The following is an 18,313-nucleotide window of genomic DNA, read 5'->3' as shown; positions in this document are numbered from 1 at the left end:
GCTGGCCACTTGACTTGACTGACCAATAGAATGTCAGTGGATATGTACTATGTTGTTTCAAAATATGTATTTTCTTTTATCTATTCCATTCTGTCTTGCCAATACTGTCCAAATCCATGATAATCTCATTCATTCACTTTAACAGCCTTCTAACTCACCTCTGGCCTTTTAGCTGCGTACCTCTGGAAACCATCCTTCATACAACTGTCGGTGATGTCAAATCTAACCCTGTAAAGCCACAGATTAAAGCCTGCAATGGCTCCCGGTCCCCCACATGGCATTTGAGAGCCATTATGATTTACCTCTACATACCCTCTCAGCCTCATCCCTGGACATGCCCAGCTTCCCGCTTTCTGCTTAGCAATGTGAAACTGCCTGAAGCCTCCTGGAAACTCCTCCGTGCCTTTGTCCATTCTGTTCCCTTCTTCTGTCCTCCTCTGTCTCCTAATTTTGTCCAAATAACATCTGTTCAACTCTCAAGTCGACATCAGTGCTTCCAGAAAGCCTTCGTTGGTACTTCCTAGGCGTGCACTTTCCCTGTGCTTTCTTAGTGCACACACGTCTGCCACTCTCCACATTGACTCGAAATGATTTGTTCTGTATCTTTCTCTCTAATAAGTTGCCATTTCCTGGAGGGCAGGAATGGTAGCTTATTCAGCTGTTCTCTTCAAGATCTAGCATGATGTCTGACACACAGTAGGTATTCAATACACATTCACTGAGCTGAAATAAACCAAGCAAATTAACCACTAATCTAAGAAAACCGAGTTGTCTTAAATCCTGCAGCTGGGATTCCTAAAAGCTAGTGGCATTATAAAGTGGTTCTTCTGGAAAGCAGGATAGCCACATGTAACAAAAACTATGAAAATGTTCTTCTTCCTGCACTTGGTATTTTCCCATTTGTGAATACTCCCCAAAGAAATAATCCAAATGGGTAAAATGTACGCAGATGTTCCCAGCAACTCTAGTTATAACAGTGAAAAAAAAACCCTGGAAGCTATCCAAGTGTCTAATAGGGAAATGACTAAGCAAACAATGGGATTATTACATAGCTATTAAAAATGACAGAGGTGAGGACTGTGTCAACATAGAGAAGTGTGTATCTGCAGGAACGTTAAGTGGGAAAAAGAACACAGACCAGTGTTTAAACAATAGTGGTTAATGAGGAGTGTGTACATTAACTAAGATCAGAGGCCAGTTTGGAAAAATGAAGATGGCTGGAGTTTCGCTGGGTCTTTTTGTTTCCTGTGCATTCCATGAGTTCATGACAATAATAGTTGAGATATCATTGCAACATAGATATCCTGAAAGTCCTCTGGAGTGTAGGTGCTCTAAGTAACCTACCAGCTTGTATATTCCAAGAGAGTTTCATGCTAAATTCTCATAAAATTAATATGAAAATAATGACATTTCTTTGAGAGAACAAAATACTTTAGTTTAATCCTTTTTTTTAAGATTAAAAAAAAATTTTTTTTTTAAAGATTTTATTTATTTATTTGTGTGAGAGAGAATGAGAGAGAGCACATGAGAGGGGGGAGGGTCAGAGGGAGAAGCAGACTCCCTGCCGAGCAGGGAGCCCGATGCGGGACTCGATCCAGGGACTCCGGGATCATGACCTGAGCCGAAGGCAGTCGCTTAACCAACTGAGCCACCCAGGCGCCCTTTTTTTTAAGATTTTATTTATTTATTTGAGAGAGATAGAGAGGTAGAGCATGAGCAGGGGGAGGGGCAGAGGGAGAGGGAGAAGCAGACTCCCCACTGAGCAGGGAACCTGACACAGGGCTCCATCCCAGAACCCGGGGCTCATGACCTGAGTTGAAGGCAGATGCTCAACCAACTGAGCCCCCCAGGTGCCCCTCTTTAGTTTAATTCAACAAGCAATTCTGAGAGCTTCATTATGTTCTAGAGCACTTACATTCCCATGATGTTTATGAAACACCTGGGCAAAATCCTCAGATGGATAGATGTTATTCTTTTCACTTACTTTTATTTATTTGAGTGACTGTACGTATTAGGACCTACTAACCTTTGGCCTACACCTCACATTCACAAATTGTCTCAGTTTTTTACTTTTGATGTTGTCTCCAAAAGAGGTTCTAGGTATAGTCACTGAGATATACTGGTAAAGATTAAAAGGAAAAAGTCATGATCATATAATTCTTTTTTTTAAAAAAGATTTTATTTATTTATTTGACAGAGACAGCGAGAACAGGAACACAAGCAGGGGGAGTGGGAGAGGGAGAAGCAGGCTTCCCGCTGAGCAGGGAGTCCGATGTGGGACTCGATCCCAGGACTCTGGGATCATGACCTGAGCCGAAGGCAGCCGCTTAACAACTGAGCCACCCAAGTGCCCAATGATCATATAATTCTAAACCTGTGTTGCTTTACTCCTGTAGTGCACCGTGAATTAATATTTTATAATCCTATGCTTATCTTGTGAATAGCAAAATATCGACATTGCAAGATACACTGCATTGCCATTAAAAGAAACCACAATTTTTTATTTCTTGTTTGAGAAATGTTTCTTTTTTTTTTTTTTAATTCACTGAGATCCTCAAAAAATGGAGGTGGTCCAGGTGTCTCTGGATCTCTGGAAGACCCCGGTCATAATTGTCACTTTATCTTTAAAATGTGATCGTTTTATTTTTTATTTATTTATTTATTTTTAAAAGATTTTATTTATTTATTTAACTGACAAAGAGAGAGAGAGAGCGTGAGGGGGAACAGAAGTAGGGGGAGTGGGAGAGGGAGAAGCGGGCTTCCGGCTGAGCAGGGAGCCCGGTGCGGGGCTCGATTCCAGGACCCCAGGATCATGACCTGAGCCGAAGGCAGTCGCTTAACCAACTGAGCCACCCAGGCACCCCAATGTGATCGTTTTAACAAAGGTCCCAAAACTAATGGATTTTTAATAACTGTATAAACACCTAACTCACCAACTGCTGTCAGCTAGCCCTCCAGTTTCTGCTGCTGTGAAGTCAGAAACCCAGCAGTCAGAAAAGTGACAGCTTCTAGAGCAGAGGTGCACAACCCTGGCAGCAGATCAGAATCCCCTACATTTTCCCAGACCCCACTCTGGACCTCCTGATTTAGACTCTCCGGGACTGGAGTCTGGAGATGACTATGCTTGAAAGGGTCTCTTCCTATCTTCTTTCCTCCTCTTATTTCCTTATGGTTCCAGGACTCAGAATTCAAGCTAGTACTGTTTAGCTTCATCACAGATCTGAAATTTAACAGATCTGAAGGCTAATCTGAGGGTCAATCCACCATTTTCAATGTAGTCTCTCTGGGGCAGTGTGTTACGAGTACCCCAAACATAATTTAGAATAGAAGTTTGAGGATGCCGTCCACAGATTTTTGGGGGGGAAATGCCCACATAAAACTTTTGATCAAAATACTTTCAATTACTCTTCAAATTTCTTATTGCTTACATACATGAAAGTAAATGCTGATTTGAAATGCTGATTTGATATTCGTGTCCATTTCCTTTTTATTTTTTAAAGATTTTATTTACTTATTTGAGAGAGAGAGCACACGTGCAAGAGAGAATGAGCACTGGGAGGGGCAGAGGGAGAAGCAGACTCCCCACTGAGCAGAGAGCCCGACATGGGGTTTGATCCCAGGACCCCGGGACCTTGACCTGAGCCAAAGGCAGATACTTAACTGACTGAGCCACCCAGGTGCCCCTCAAGTGTCCATTCTTATAAATAATTCAAAGTATTATGTTGACCATTCTCCTATACCTTCTATTTCTTCATTATAGGTCTGTATTATGATTACTGATGCTCCAGAGAGGATGATCCTCCTGTATCCCAGTAAAATTCCTCATCCAAGAGATAAAAATTTAATCATGGTCATCTAAACCCCAAACACACAAGAAAATATCTAGGGAAGTTGGGAGCTGAAGAACAGGGTAGGGGGCGCCTGGATGTCTCAGTTGGTTAAGCGTCTGCCTTCGGCTCAGGTCATGATCCCAGGGTCTTGAGATCGAGCCCTACGTCGGGCTCCCTGTTCAGTGGGGAATCTGCTTCTCCCTCTGCCCCTCCTTTTGTTCATACTCTCACTCTCTCTCTCAAATAAATAAAATCTTAAAAAAAAAAAAAGAGAGAGAACAGGGTACAGTCCCACCTTGCCCCCTGCCCCAATTCACTCTGGCTCACATTCCATTTGGAGTGATTACGTCTACGGGCACAGAGGAAGATATGTTCCCACTTCTTACCTGAAAAGTGTAGGTAGATACTGAAGGCATCTTGACTAAATTTATATTTATCCTTTGAGGAGCTGTAACCAGAATATTTGGACATGGACCAAACTCAGAAAAATCAAGTTCCAAAGGACTATGGTTGTGAGTAGTAGCAAATAGTGTTGTGTTGATACCAAGCATAGTTTTAAAGGTGGGGAATTTAATTGTGTTCCAGAAAGATATGGTTGTTAAGACTTTCTAGATGAACCAGAGAGGTGAGACAATAATTATTTAAGCGAAAAACCAACTTGCCCTTCCTTATTGGAAGGTGCAAGAACGAGAAGGATGATGTATTTGGGGCTTCCCGGCTGAGCTCCAGCTACCTATCTGAATGCCCCAGAAAGCAGCCACGATGCCAAACGTGTGTTTCCCTTCTGAATTATCCAGATAATTGCCCTTCAGCCCCATACTCCGCTAACCTGGGAATAGAATCCGTTCATATAACTATTGAATGGGCTACAATTGCCACTTCAAATGAAAACCCAGGAAGCCAAATCCCAGCTGCCGTTGAAAGTGTATAATTAGCTCCTTGTGCAGCCTGACCCCACTGATTTTTCTGACGCATTTGGCTTGCAGTGTGCCCTTTCTGAGACCTCCAGCATCTTCTCCACAGCTGGAGATGCCCGAAACTGCACGGAACACTTCCTGTGGGTGTGGCCTTACATTTTTAAGGCTCCCCGCTGAATGGATCGCGTTTCAACACGAAGCTTCACCACGCTTTTTAAAATTTGGGAGCGGACTATTGAGTGGCTACATCAGACATAAGAGGGTTCCCTCCTTTCTTTTTCTTTTTAAAAAATGATTTTGTAATGATGTCTTCTCAAGAAACAGTATAATTGGTCAGCCTGGGGTACGTTTTTTGTCCTCCCATACAAGGTCATTAGCTATTCTCAGGAGAGGAAAGGCAGGGTATGCCCCCTGGGAGAATGACAACACTTGTTTCAAGTTGGGGAAGAGCCTGTGGTTCTTTTCCTGCGTTTGGGGGAAAGCGAACACACAATGTTCATTTCCTAAATACGGGATGTGCAGTGTGGCTGGCAGGTCATTTTCCACCATGTCACATCCTTCTGGCTGAAGGCAGCAGGGGCTAGGACAGGAAATGGCAAATTCTCAGAATGAGACAAGGCTTTCCCAGGGCAGTCATTGGTTCTCTGGAACTATAAAACATGCTCATCCAGAAACAGCCTCAGATTTTTCTTTCCTGGAGATAGCCAGAAGTGAATGGTAAGTGGGGGAGCCGAGAGGGATTCTGTCTAAAAGACAGCCATTGGAATTGTAATACTGGGGTTATATTCTTGGTCCACTACATATTTTGTGTGACGTTTCCTCATTTTGCTAAGAGGTGTCTTTGCCTGGAAATTTATCACTGGTGGATGGGATAATGGGGGCATGCAAATAAAATTAAGACCGAGGAGTCAGGAGACCAAGATTCTAGACGGTTTTGTGGAGACTCAGCTGCATCTAGACTGTGTCTGTATTTCGATTTTCTCATCTTTCAGAGGAGAATAATGATTCTGCTCTGATATCTCACAGTATTGAAATGCTCTATTTCTGTGGCTTATTTGCCGCTTTCAAGAAGTTCCTGATAATGAGGAGTACAGTGGATATGAAGGTGGGACTCTGGCAATTAGGAAGGATGTACCTTTAACCCAGACGCACAGTTCTCTTTCTTAATCATCTTCAACTGACTTCAATTCAACTTGGTACAAGGTAGCCCTCAGTGAGTTGTTAAACAGCAATGTTGGACACTTTATTTTATTCAGCTGTTACTCATTTTTAAAGGAAGATTTCATCATAAAGAAGCATAATAGTATTAATTTAATGCGATTTAGTTTTAATTGTGCACCCACCAAAGAGTGAGAGTTAGAAAAAATAGCCCAAAGGACACCTTAGGCTTGATTCTAAGGCAAGAGCCTGGAAAAATAACAGGCAGAAGAGTTGCTTCAGGGAAACATCTAACTTAGAAAGATTAGTTTCTTCCATTTGATCGTATGACTTTTGAGTTCTTTGGTGACTTGTCTTTTTCACTCATCAGAGGGGGGAAAATGTATTGCAAAACTCGTAGGACCCAAGTCTGCACGTAAGGAAGGGGCTTTGTGAGCTGGTACAACCTACCACCTGCAAAGTACTCCCTTTCAAGCAGAGCAGAGGCCTCAGTATTGCAGCAGACTTCCAATGCCACCACGCCCTCCTCACTGAGCTTACGTCTTATGGAACAGTTAGTAAGTGCACCCTTAGCGTTCCCCGGCAGGGACGCGGACGAGAGCCTCACTCCCGCTTGCCATTCGCGTTTTAAGGTCCCGAGAACGTGTGTGGCTCTTTCCAGATTCCCAAACCCGTCTTTGCGAACTTGACACACAGGCCTCGCCGGCAAATGACCGGTTTGTTTGCCCCGGCGGGGCAGTGGCCGTCGTGCCTAACTCGGGCGCGGGCGGGCACCGAGGCTCCGGGCTGACCGCGCGTGTGTGTCCCCCGCAGGGCATGGAGAGGCCGGCGGCGCGGGAGCTGCAGGGCGCCGAGGCGCTGCGCCGCTTCCAGGGGCTGCTGCTGGACCGCCGCGGCCGGCTGCACGGCCAGGTGCTGCGCCTGCGCGAGGTGGCCCGGCGCCTCGAGCGCCTCCGCCGGCGCTCCCTGGCGGCCAACGTGGCGGGCAGCTCGCTGAGCGCCGCGGGCGCCGTGGCCGCCATCGTGGGGCTCTCGCTCAGCCCGGTCACGCTGGGGGTCTCGCTGGTGGCGTCGGCCGTGGGCCTGGGGGTGGCCACCGCCGGAGGGGCCGTCACCATCACGTCCGACCTCTCCCTGATCTTCTGCAATTCCCGGGAGCTGCGCAGGGTGCAGGAGATCGCCGCCGCCTGCCAGGACCAGATGCGCGAGATCCTGAGCTGCCTCGAGTTCTTCTGCCGCTGCCAGGGCCGCGGGGACCGCCAGCTGCTGCAGTGCGGGCGGAACGCCTCCATCGCCCTGTACAACTCGGTCTACTGCGTCGTCTTCTTCGGCTCACGTGGCTTCCTCATCCCCAGGCGAGCGGAAGGGGCCACCAGGGTGAGCCAGGCCGTGCTGAGGGCCAAGATTCAGAAACTGGCCGAGAGCCTGGAGTCCTGCACCGGGGCCCTGGACGAACTCAGTGAGCAGCTGGAGTCCAGAGTCCAGCTCTGCACGAAGGGCGGCCGTGGCCACGACCTCAAGATCTCCGCTGACCAGTCTGCCGCGCTGTTTTTCTGAGAACATCCTTTGCCCTCATGACCGAGGCCAGAAACCATGCCCGTGGGATGCTCCAGATTTGTAGCTCCCTCAGGAAAACAACACCGAGTTGGATTAGGAGCGGAATGCAAAGGATGAGAAATACTGTTCTTGAAATTGGGGGAAGGAGGGAGTCCTCAGAGCCCTTCTTTTCTCATCGCCGTGACATCCTGCCTGGGGTTGCGTGCTGGGGACTTTTACTCGCCTAATCCTATGGGCTATGTGAACTGAAAACGATTTTTCCTTTATCAGAACTGTTCAGTCTCCACACCGGTGGGCACCACTGTATTAAAGTTGTTTCAGGGTCCCTGCCCCAGCCCCGGTGGTTTGAGCAGAGGTTGGGGAGGCTGGGGGTGCGGCCACCCTCTGGGTCCTCTCCAAGCCCCACTAGGGTTTGAGGTCCTCAAAATGCTTGTGAGAGGAGGCGCTAGCTTTAAAGCTTCTCTTCCAGAGTCTGTGAGTATAAAAAACTCCAGAATCCAGAGCAAATCAGGTCCCCTCTGAACTGTGTAGCAGGTTCAGGACGCAAGAGGGGCCTCTTCCATTGATACACCTTTCCCTCCACCCTCAGTGTGCCCCCTCTCAAATCCAGCCTGGGGCAGAGTGGATATTCCTGAGGGGTTTCATAGCCAGACCTCCAGATATTCTGGGAGGGAAACCAACTAAATGGTCGTCTGAATCCCACCCCCTTGCAACAAGCAGCTGAGGTCAAGGAAGATGAAGTGACTCACAACTTTACTTACTGGCATCCTAGTGTACAGAAGACAGCAGTGGATTTGAGTTAGATAGTCCTGGGTTTATTATAGGCTCTGCCACTACTATGGGACCTTGGCCACTTAATTCCTCTGAGACTTGGCTTCCTGGTCTGTGAAACAGATGCTAAAATGTCACCCTGTTGTAAGGTATTGAGATGAAGTGCCAAGCAGTGTCTGGCTCAGGAAGTGTGGCCCTGGGGCATTAGCATCACCTGGGAACTTGTTAGAAAGGCACATTCTTGGACCCAACTGTCGACTTAAGGAATCAGACTCTGGAGGTGAGGCCCAGCAAACTGTGTTTAAACAAGCCCACAGGGTGATTCTGACACCTATTAAAAAGTTAGGTTTTGAAGAGCACTGCAACAGATGTTCATTTCTGATCCTCTTGTGAGTCTTCATGAAGTCTCAAGGCCTCCCCAGGGGCTCCATGGTCTTCAGAGTCGTTCACAGAAGGTCAAAGACGGACAGGGTCCCAAAAGTAAAAGCAAGAATGTGCGTGGGATAGGCCATTGCGACCTGGGGCGTTTTCCCACCACATGAAGTAAGGGATATAACATAGTAACTCCTCTAGAGGGCAGTGTTGCCCACTCATTGTAGGAACTGGTACACAAAGGAATGTGAACTTAATGCAAATTGACCTTTGTTACCTTCTCTGAAAACTGCCAGACCATGTATTTTTTTTTAACTTATTTTAAGTTTGTTATTTAATTGCTGTTTATTATTTGCATTTAATTGTATTTAATCACCACACCACGTTTAGAAAATAATAGGAATAGCAAGTTTCTGAACAGGAGACTGCGGAGGCTCTTTTCAGGAGATGAGGCTGAGCTTTGCCTTCCTAAGGTGGGGCATGAGCTGGAAATAGCATCGCTCTCCTTGAATAAGTCTCTCTCCAGGCTAGGGGAATTTTAGTCCTTGGTGATTTGAGTGATCCTTTTAGGTAAATGTGGGAAGTTCTGAATAGAGAGACCACGGGACGAATTTAGGCTTATCAATGGAGGTTTGACTTGCGGGCTATAGAAATGATGCAAACATATTTATCCTGAAGGTACTTTGCCAGCAAATAACACTGGACCTGAAAAGCAAACCTATTTTGTTCAGGGAAAAAAAACCTCAATTAGGGGCATGTGAAAGAGGCACTCAGACCATGGCAGCCTGATGTCTTGTGAAGTTATGTTTTGTGGGTGACAGACAAATGACTTGTGTCATATTTTCACATTGGGAGCTGTAAGGAATCCGTGAGCTCTCTCTAAGAAAATACTTATCATTTCTTCAATTTCCATTCCTACAACCGTAATGGTGAAAAATATGTTGAAAAGTCTTTGGGACCACACATGCAAAACTTGGCTGGGTTATTTAGTTATTTAACATGCTTTAAATTAACCCAGTCTACCCCTGTGTTTCCCAATGATGGCGGAGTATCTAAGGAACTATAATCTCAGTGCTGTGGGGAAGGCTTAGTGGCTCTATGTTTTTATTTTTCCTATAAATTGCAATTGGTCTGTATCCTGGTTTCTTTCGAAGTTGGTACTGGTTTCTTTTTAAACTGGTGTCATTTCTTAGACCACCTTGCATTGAATGCTAGCATTTTAGATCACCAGAATGTACTTCACATTGTTGTCCACCTTATGTCTCAAAGGTACAACTACTCCCTAACTCCATCTTTTATTAATGCTTAAGTTTGAGTTATAGTCTTCCAGTGGGTGTGTTGTTCCCTAGAAATAAACTGGGTATTTCAGGAAGCAACAGGACCAGCTATAGCAAACTTTTCCTATCATTAGGGTATTTGGGGGATATCAAAATCATAAACTCCCAAAGTTATCATTTCAGTGGCCCACTTTACATCTAAGGAAGAGTGTCTACTTTGGAACAATACTTTGCACATTATAGGAGCTCGATGCGTGCATTTGAATAATTTAAAGAACTGCTTAGCTATAGAAATAGGAATTTGTTGGTAACGAAATGTTATCCATCCTTTTCTGTGTCTGATACAAAAAGTGGAGCCTCTACCAGGATTTAGTCAAGTTCAGTTAAATGGATCCTAGAGACAAATATTTATTTATTTCTTTTGGGGGAATGCAAATAAGGCTTTTCCTTAAGGCCTTCATTCTATAAACAAACGGATTGAAATGGTATGTTGCAAAAGGAAGAAAAGAGAGGGGTATTTAGATTACAAGTGTACTTCAGAAAAATGTCCAAGTTTGAAAAATAAAAATTTTGTACTAAGATTCAAGTGCTTCTGTAAGCTTCTTGGGCTTATAATCATTTGGATTTTTTTTTTCCCACAAAAAAAGGAGGTTTATTTGGTTCTGCATTTCAAGGATTCAGTAAAACTACATTCTGCTCTATGAAAAAAATGATCCTTAGCAAACATTCTGATCTTCATCACTTTGATGCATTTGCCCTCAGGCACTTTCATTTCCAAGATGGCAAATGTCAAGGTGGAATGTAGTTACTGGGAGAAAAAAGAGAAGAGTCGTGTAGAAACCACCCTAGATCAGATAAGGCAAACAATCAGTCAACTTGATATATTTCTCATTCAAAATCTTAGTGTGAAAAGGAAGTAGAGGGAAGTGAGACATTGCCATAAAACATTGTGCAGAGATAAATGGGGATACAGTTAAATGCAGCAATTTCTGAGCAGCACATTTTTTCCCAGCAAAATAAGTCCTTTCCTTTCATTGAAAAAAAAAAAATGGCCCATTCCTCAAAATTTTGACCTTTCTGTAATTAATTACCTAATCTCATGTCTGCCTGCATATGAATTAATAACTCTGAAAAGGGGCAGATGTGTAATCATGTTCATTTAGAATATTCAGTGTTGAACCGTATAAATCAATTTTTAAAGAGTAATCAACATCTATTACAAGAATTCTCTTATTATCTAGAAGTCTCAGCAGTTTCAAAACCTTTGGACATAATTGCAATGTAGGAATTAATTGAAAGGAAACCTAGAATCAGCCAAATCAGCCTTCACAAAACCCAAACACCAGAGAGAGGCAGAAAGGAAGGGTGAAGGCAAAACTCCTCCAGAAATTTCCAGGAGACTTCACCTTGCAAGTAACTGATCTTGACCATGCAAGGCCAGTTGGGAAATGTAGTATTTTTAGCTGCCAATTAGCTGCTCCCAATATACCTAGGATTCTGCTTGTAAGGAAGAAAAGGAGGGTGGACATTGAGTGGGAGGTCAGCAATCCAAACAGAGTCTGTAGTGGTTGCTGCAGTGTTTTGAGAACTTCTGCCCTGGAGGGGCTCTCACTGAGTGCCAGCCTCTGAGTCTCCACCTTGGAAACTCCCCTGGGTCCTCCGAATGTTGCATGCACTATTAATGACTGTGCAGCCAAAAAAAAAAAAAAAAAAAAAAAAAAAAGGCTGTGTTGGTAGGACTGTTTGCAAAGGCCAGCCACAAGCTGGGATCCTATCTTTGCGAAAGCATATGCTATTCCTGTCATGACAAGTGTCCTTTTAGTGATTTGCAATAAATCTCTCCTTGTTGAGTTGACAGGAGATTGGGATGGGGCTTTTTGCTCCTGGCAAACTCCTATGAGAGAAGGTAAACCCTGCTGTGGTCTGGAATAGGACAAAGAGTGAGCCCCAAGATCCGGAAATAGTCCCTTAGCGACCAGAGAGTTGTTTGGAGAGGGGAAATCATGCTGATGAAGCAAGACCGCTGCAGGGGCTAAGAAGGAACATTAGGGCCCCTCCACACCCCTGGTCCTGACTGGCAGTAGCATTAGGTTGTGGAAAGAAGGTCCTCCGATGTGCTCTTGCCTGTACAGGTAAAGCTTGGCTATACCAAACTACGTCTGCAAAGAATGATGTTTAATCCCATTTTGTATTTCCAGTGTAACCCCAGGGCTGGGAGTACAGGCAGGCCTGTGACCTGATTTGCCCCAGAACTTTAGCAATGAGTCACAGCTGAGTCCTCTGCCTCCCAAATACATGGGGTAGTCACAGTATGGCTTGTTCCAGCATTTGTGTGGATACAGCTGCCAAATTTACCCAATTTTTGTAGATGGAGTCAGGGAAGGGTGATGATGTCTCACATCTTCCTTTTAGGTTCAAATGTCTTTTTCCAGGCTCCCTGGTTGACATGCATTTATTCTCCCCCCCCCTTGTTATTAAAATTATACTCATGAAACGTTGAAGAATAATACTTTTCTCGGTGCTTAAGTAAAATGATGTGTAGATAATAAATATAAAAAATGTGGATATTTAATGATAATAGTAATAGCTAACATTGATTGAGAACTTACTTGTTCTAAGTACAATTTGACATGTATTATCACACTTACCTTATAAAAATCTTTTGGGGTGGACATTAAGATTACCCCATATTATTAGATAAAGAAAGTAAAGGAAGTGAGAGGTCATACAACTAGCAAGAGGTGTCCCAGGATTTGAATCCTGGTAGCCTGACTCCAGAATTATGCTCTTTAGCTCTTCTGAGAGTGCATATATTCATAATATGAAATAATAGCTCATGATATTGACAACATTATGAACAACAAGCTGACAGATTCATTCATTCACCCAGAAAAATACGTATTGAGTACTCACCTTGTACTAGCTACTGTCATTTGTGAGCAATGTAGACAGTGTTCTAGATCTTACAGTGTTAACAATCCAGTAAACTAGGCAGGGAAATCTTATGCCAGTAGGTTAATCAATAAGAAACTAAAATGCAGCTTCGCAAATGACTAATATTTGCAAAAAAACAATGTGGGTGTGATTTGAAAATGATCAAACTTCAGCCTAGATCATAAAAACTTGCACACAGATATTTTGTAATGCTGCCCCAGATGTCTCAATCACGGCAAGACTTTGTGAACAAAACGTCTAGAATGGAAGGACACGCTTAATAAGAACTTTTTGCTAACCGCTGATGTGCTGGGAAGACATTGTCAGAGACCACACAGACATGCATTAAGAAATGACTGGTTCAACAGGCCTTTCCAGATCTTGTATAAAAACCTCTGAAAATGAAACTTCTGGGGCTCATTCCACTGAAACCACCACTGATCCTGCTTGTCGGTTTTCTTTCCATTAGGGGTGTGTACTCAATTCCACTGTGGTGGTATGGCCTCATACTGCTGGAGGCTGGTGGGAGAGTTGATAGGTGTGAGTACAAATAAGACCTTAGGTATCATGAAACTATTCAAAATAATAATACTTTGTGGATGATTTGTTGTCATTTTTTTTTTTAAGATTTTATTTATTTATTTGACAGAGAGAGACACAGCGAGAGAGGGAACACAAGTAGGGGGAGAGGGAGAGGGAGAAGCAGGCTTCCCGCCGAGCAGGGAGCCTGATGTGGGGCTCGATCCCAGGACCCTGGGATCATGACCTGAGCCGAAGGTAGACGTTTAACGACTGAGCCACCCAGGTGCCCCAATTTGTTGTCATTTTTAAAGAAGATTTTATTTATTTATTTGAGAGAGAGAGAGAGCGTGCGAGTGAGCATGAGTGGGAAGAGGGGCAGAGGGAGAGGGACAAGCAGACTCCCCACTCAGTGGGGAGCCCAACATGGGGCTCGATCCCAGGACCCAGAGATCATGACCCGAGCCGAAATCAGATGCTTAACCAACTGAGCCACCCAGGCACCCCCTCGTTGTTGTTTTTAAGACTTTAAGTATCTCCACACCCAACGTGGGGCTCAAACTCACAACCCCAAGAGCAGGAGTTGTATGCTCTACCGACTGAGCCAGACAGGCACCCCTGGATGACCTGTTGTTTTTTTGTTTTTTTTTTTTTAACATTGTTCTCTGATTTTTTGCATAGTAAGCACAATTACTTGTTGGACTTTCATTCATTCTTTTTTTTTTTTTTTTAAAGATTTTGTTTATTTATTTGAGAGAGAGAGAGAATGAGAGAGAGCACATGAGAGGGGGGAGGGTCAGAGGGAGAAGCAGACTCCCTGCCGATCAGGGAGCCCGATGCGGGACTCTATCCAGGGACTCCAGGATCATGACCTGAGCCGAAGGCAGTCGCTTAACCAACTGAGCCACCCAGGCGCCCTGGACTTTCATTCTTTCTAACTTCTCTGCAGCATTTGACATTGTTGATTAGTCTTAAAACACGCTTCTCTCTTGAATTCTGTGACACTGGCCTTTCTTATTTGCCTCTCTGTTTAGCTTCTTGATAGCTTTCTCTCTCCTCCACTCCTAAGATTCCAGGGTTCCCTGAGCCTCAGACCTGCCTCCGTCATACAGGCTTTCACTGAGTCCTTCAAGTCCATTCCTGGTGTCTCACAGTCTTGGAGTCGACGTTGGTATGGATGAAACCAGTGGCAAAGAATTCTCTTAGGTCAACTGAAATTTGTGGGTATCAGATGAGATGCAAACAAAAGTGGAGGTCATTGGCAGAATAAAGCAGATTTCAGGAGCCTGTGCAGAATAGAAGGCCCTAGCTGTTTCCTCCTCACTGGGGTGCTACACTTTGACTGCAGCTAGACATGGTCTTGCTCTTAACAGAATGTCTAAGAGCACTCTCTCTGTGTCTCTTACACAGACTTATCACATGATGCATTTTATTCAAGAGATTTGAACGCACCCAAGGCTCTTATGGACAGAAACAATATCTCCGATGGTGTTAAGCCTTCCCACTGTGTCTTCCCAGCTCCCACCCCAGGACAGGCTCCATAAGCACTTGTTGCACGATCCCCGCACACCTAGAGCCGAACATATCCTCCTTCTCCTCAGCAAAAGTGGTGCAGTTTCACAGTCTTCTGTTCCTACCAAAGAAAGCATTGGGATCCCTGGTGCCTACCTTGAAATCTCACTGTCATTTCCAAATCTTCTCTTTCCCCATCTCTCCGATAAGCCTGTGCCAAAGTATTGCCTTTCCATTCAACACCTCTCCTCTCCATTTTGATCCTTTCACTGCTACCACCGCCCAGTTACCCCTAACACCTGCAACAATCTTCCAGCTGGCTCTCCTGATTTCAGGTTCTTTTCCTGCTCAAATTCAAGCAACCCTCCAATCCTTTTTTTTTAATTTTAATTTTTTTTAAAGATTTTATTTATTTATTTGAGAGAGAGAATGAGATAGAGAGCATGAGAGGGGGGAGGGTCAGAAGGAGAAGCAGACTCCCTGCTGAGCAGGGAGCCCGATGCGGGACTCGATCCCGAGACTCCAGGATCATGACCTGAGCCGAAGGCAGTCGCTTAACCAACCGAGCCACCCAGGCGCCCACCCTCCAATCCTTTTTATCCTCCAATTCATTCACATGAATTATAGATTTCCTCATAGTCTAGTCTAACGGAATATAACCTTAACCTAAAACCTGACCCTGAATTTGAAGACACAACTCAGATCGAGGGTGCTGAGTTCCTGCGGTATTTTTATTATGTTTTTAACAGGGTGTTAGGATTGCTGAGACTGCAAGGGGAAGATGAACTTGATTCTGCGGTTTTAATGAAAAAACAATGATGTAGTTTGGGGATTTTCCAAAAAGGGCTGAGTCAGGAAAAAGAGGTCCAAGGGTTGTGGTGGGCGGAAGCCTTGGGAGGGGGAAGCAGGTGGAAAGCAGAGGGAAGGCAGTTGGAATTGGCAGGATTGGGCCATCACCAGGTGGATATCCTCCATGAAACTGCAGGCCTGGTGGGGTTTTCTTTCTTTCAGTTTCATTGAGATATAATTGACATACAGCACTGTTTAGTGACCTGACTTGCATATATTGCAAAATTATTACCATAGTAAGTTTAGTTAACCACCATCATCTTGAGACACCTGGGTGGCTCTGTTGGTTAAGCGTCTGCCTTTGGCTCAGGCCATAATCTCAGGGTCCTGGATCCAGTCCCACGTTGGGCTCCCTGCTTGTTGGGAGTCTGCTTCTCCCTCTCCTACCTGCTCGTGCTCTCTCTCGCTATCTCTGTCTATCTCTCTCAAATAAATAAATAAAATCTTAAAAAAAAAAAAGCTCTTCATCATCTCATATAGATGCAAAAAAGAAAAGAAAAAAAGATTTTTTCCTTGTGATGAGAACTTTTAGGGTCTACTCTCTTAGCAACTTTCTAATACTCTACAGCAGTGTTAACTCTAGTTGTCATGTTGTCCATTATATCCCTGCTACTTATTTATCTTATAACTGGAAGTTTGTACCTTTTGATTACTTTAATCCAATCTCCTTTCTCCTGCCCTGTGTCTGGTGCTCACAAATCTGATCTTTTTTTTCTATGAGTTTGGGCTTTTTTTTTTTGAGATTTCACATATAAGTGAGATCATACAGTATTTGTGTTTCTCTGTTTGACTTACTTCACTTAGCATCAGGCCCTCAAGTTCCACCCATGTTGTCACAAATTGCTGGATTTCTTTATTTTTTTATGGCTGAATAGTATTCTATTGCATATATATATACCACATTTTCTTTGTCCATCGGGCCTGGTGGTTTTGAATGAGCTGGGGAGAAGAATCAGACCATGGTGCACCACCAGAACAAACATTTGCAAGACTTGTAGTGATGAGAAGCAGGAGCAGAGAGGAAAGGCGTTCTATGTTGCACCTGATGTTTCCCCTCTGTGGGATCTCGAACATGTGGGGCTGGCATCAAAAGCCCAAGCCCAGCCCTAGGTCAGCACTGAGTCATAAATATGTGGTGCTGACAGTGAACTTCCTGATCTCTGAAAATTTTCCTCCCCAGAGTGGGCTCTTTTATACAGAGTGTTTTCTGAAGAGGGGAAGACCTCGAATGCTCTGGGGTATCATTTTCCACCTCTCTCGCATGACCCGCTCTGTAAGGTTTCTCATGGAGTTGGTGACCCCCATTTCAATCCCAGGACAGGACAGGAAGACACCATTTCCTTTGGTGTGCAGGAGCTAATAAGAGAGAATTTTCCTGGGGCGTCTGGGTGGCTCAGTTGTTGAGCAACTGCCTTCGGCTCAGGTCATGGTCCCAGGGTCCTGGGATCGAGTCCCATATCGGGCTCTCTGCTCCGCGGGAGGCCTGCTTCTCCCTCTCCCACTCCGCCTGCTTGTGTTCCCTCTCTCGCTGTGTCTCTCTCTGTCAAATAAATAAATAAAATCTTTAAAAAAAAAAAAAGAGAGAGAGAATTTTCCTTTGTGGACCACAGTCAAGTTGGACCTTGTCCTCACACTCCTGCCTTGTACATGGAAAGCTGTTGGGCTTCTCCTCGCCTCACCAGGGATGACCAATCTGGGTCCAGGGTAATAACCCGTTTCCAGAGGCTCGGTCTAGTTTACTACTTCTTTTACATATAAGCATCTAATCTTTCCACTTGACAACCACTGCTTTGTCTTTCCTCTTCCTCATTCCCTCCCAAACACATCACATACCTACTAGATACGTAGATATTCATTCATTCAACAAAGCATTTATGGAGTGCCCACTATATGTGAGGTATTTTCCTAGGCAGTGAGCACAGAGGAGTGGACAAAATCGCCAAATATCTCTACTATCATGGAACGTGTAGTCTAGTGATGATAGGGAATGCAGGCATAAGTGAAGAAGTAAATATTGTTTGTGAGAGAGTATTTGTTTACTATTGTTGCTGTAACAAATTACTGCAAACTTAGTGGCTTAAAACCACACACATTTATTTTCTTACAGTCAGAAGTCTGACGTGGGACGCATAAAGTAGCTGGGGGGTGCCTGGGTGGCTCGGCTGGTTGGGCATCTGCCTTTGGCTCTGGTCCTGATCCCAGGGTCAGGGATCCCAGGGTCCTGGGATCAAGCCCCGTGTGTGGCTCCTTGCTCGGTGGGGAGTCTGCTTCTCCCTCTCCCTCTGCCCCGCCCCTCACTCGTGCTCTCTCCTTCTGCTCTCTCTCCTTCTCAAATAAATGAATAAAATCTTTAAAAAAATAAAATAAAGTAGCTGGAGGGGCTATGATCCTTTCTGGAGGCTCTAAGGGAGAATTGTGTTCCCGCCTTTTCTGTCTTCTAGAGGCTGCTGTGTTCTTAAGCTGTGACCCTCTTCCTCCCTCTTCAAAGCCTGCAGTGGTGGGTTGAGTCCTTCTCCCATTGCATCATTCTGGCCTCCTCTTCTGCCTTTACTTCCACTTTTCTGGACCTTTGTGATTATACTGGGCCCACCTGGACAATCCAACATCATCTCCCTAT

At 44.7% G+C, this 18,313-nt stretch overlaps 1 protein-coding gene across 1 annotated transcript; it reads left to right on the top strand.

The window, feature by feature from the left end:
• The first annotated feature begins 5,306 nt into the window (after nucleotides 1-5,306).
• On the top strand, nucleotides 5,307-10,463 carry APOLD1 (apolipoprotein L domain containing 1). The gene is made up of 2 exons (XM_045873834.3): nucleotides 5,307-5,464; nucleotides 6,719-10,463. Exons 1-2 carry the CDS (start codon nucleotides 5,462-5,464, stop codon nucleotides 7,460-7,462), a joined length of 747 nt encoding a protein of 248 aa, XP_045729790.1. The 5' UTR covers nucleotides 5,307-5,461; the 3' UTR covers nucleotides 7,463-10,463.
• The last annotated feature ends 7,850 nt before the right edge of the window (nucleotides 10,464-18,313 follow it).

The sequence above is a fragment of the Mirounga angustirostris genome, unplaced genomic scaffold (assembly GCF_029215605.1).
Source record: "Mirounga angustirostris isolate CCGP_5_RB_7025 unplaced genomic scaffold, mMirAng1.0.hap1 SCAF_5, whole genome shotgun sequence".
Classification (NCBI taxonomy): domain Eukaryota; kingdom Metazoa; phylum Chordata; class Mammalia; order Carnivora; family Phocidae; genus Mirounga; species Mirounga angustirostris.
The sequence above is the reverse complement of the archived record's forward strand: the minus strand, read 5'-3'. Positions and strand labels throughout refer to the sequence as shown.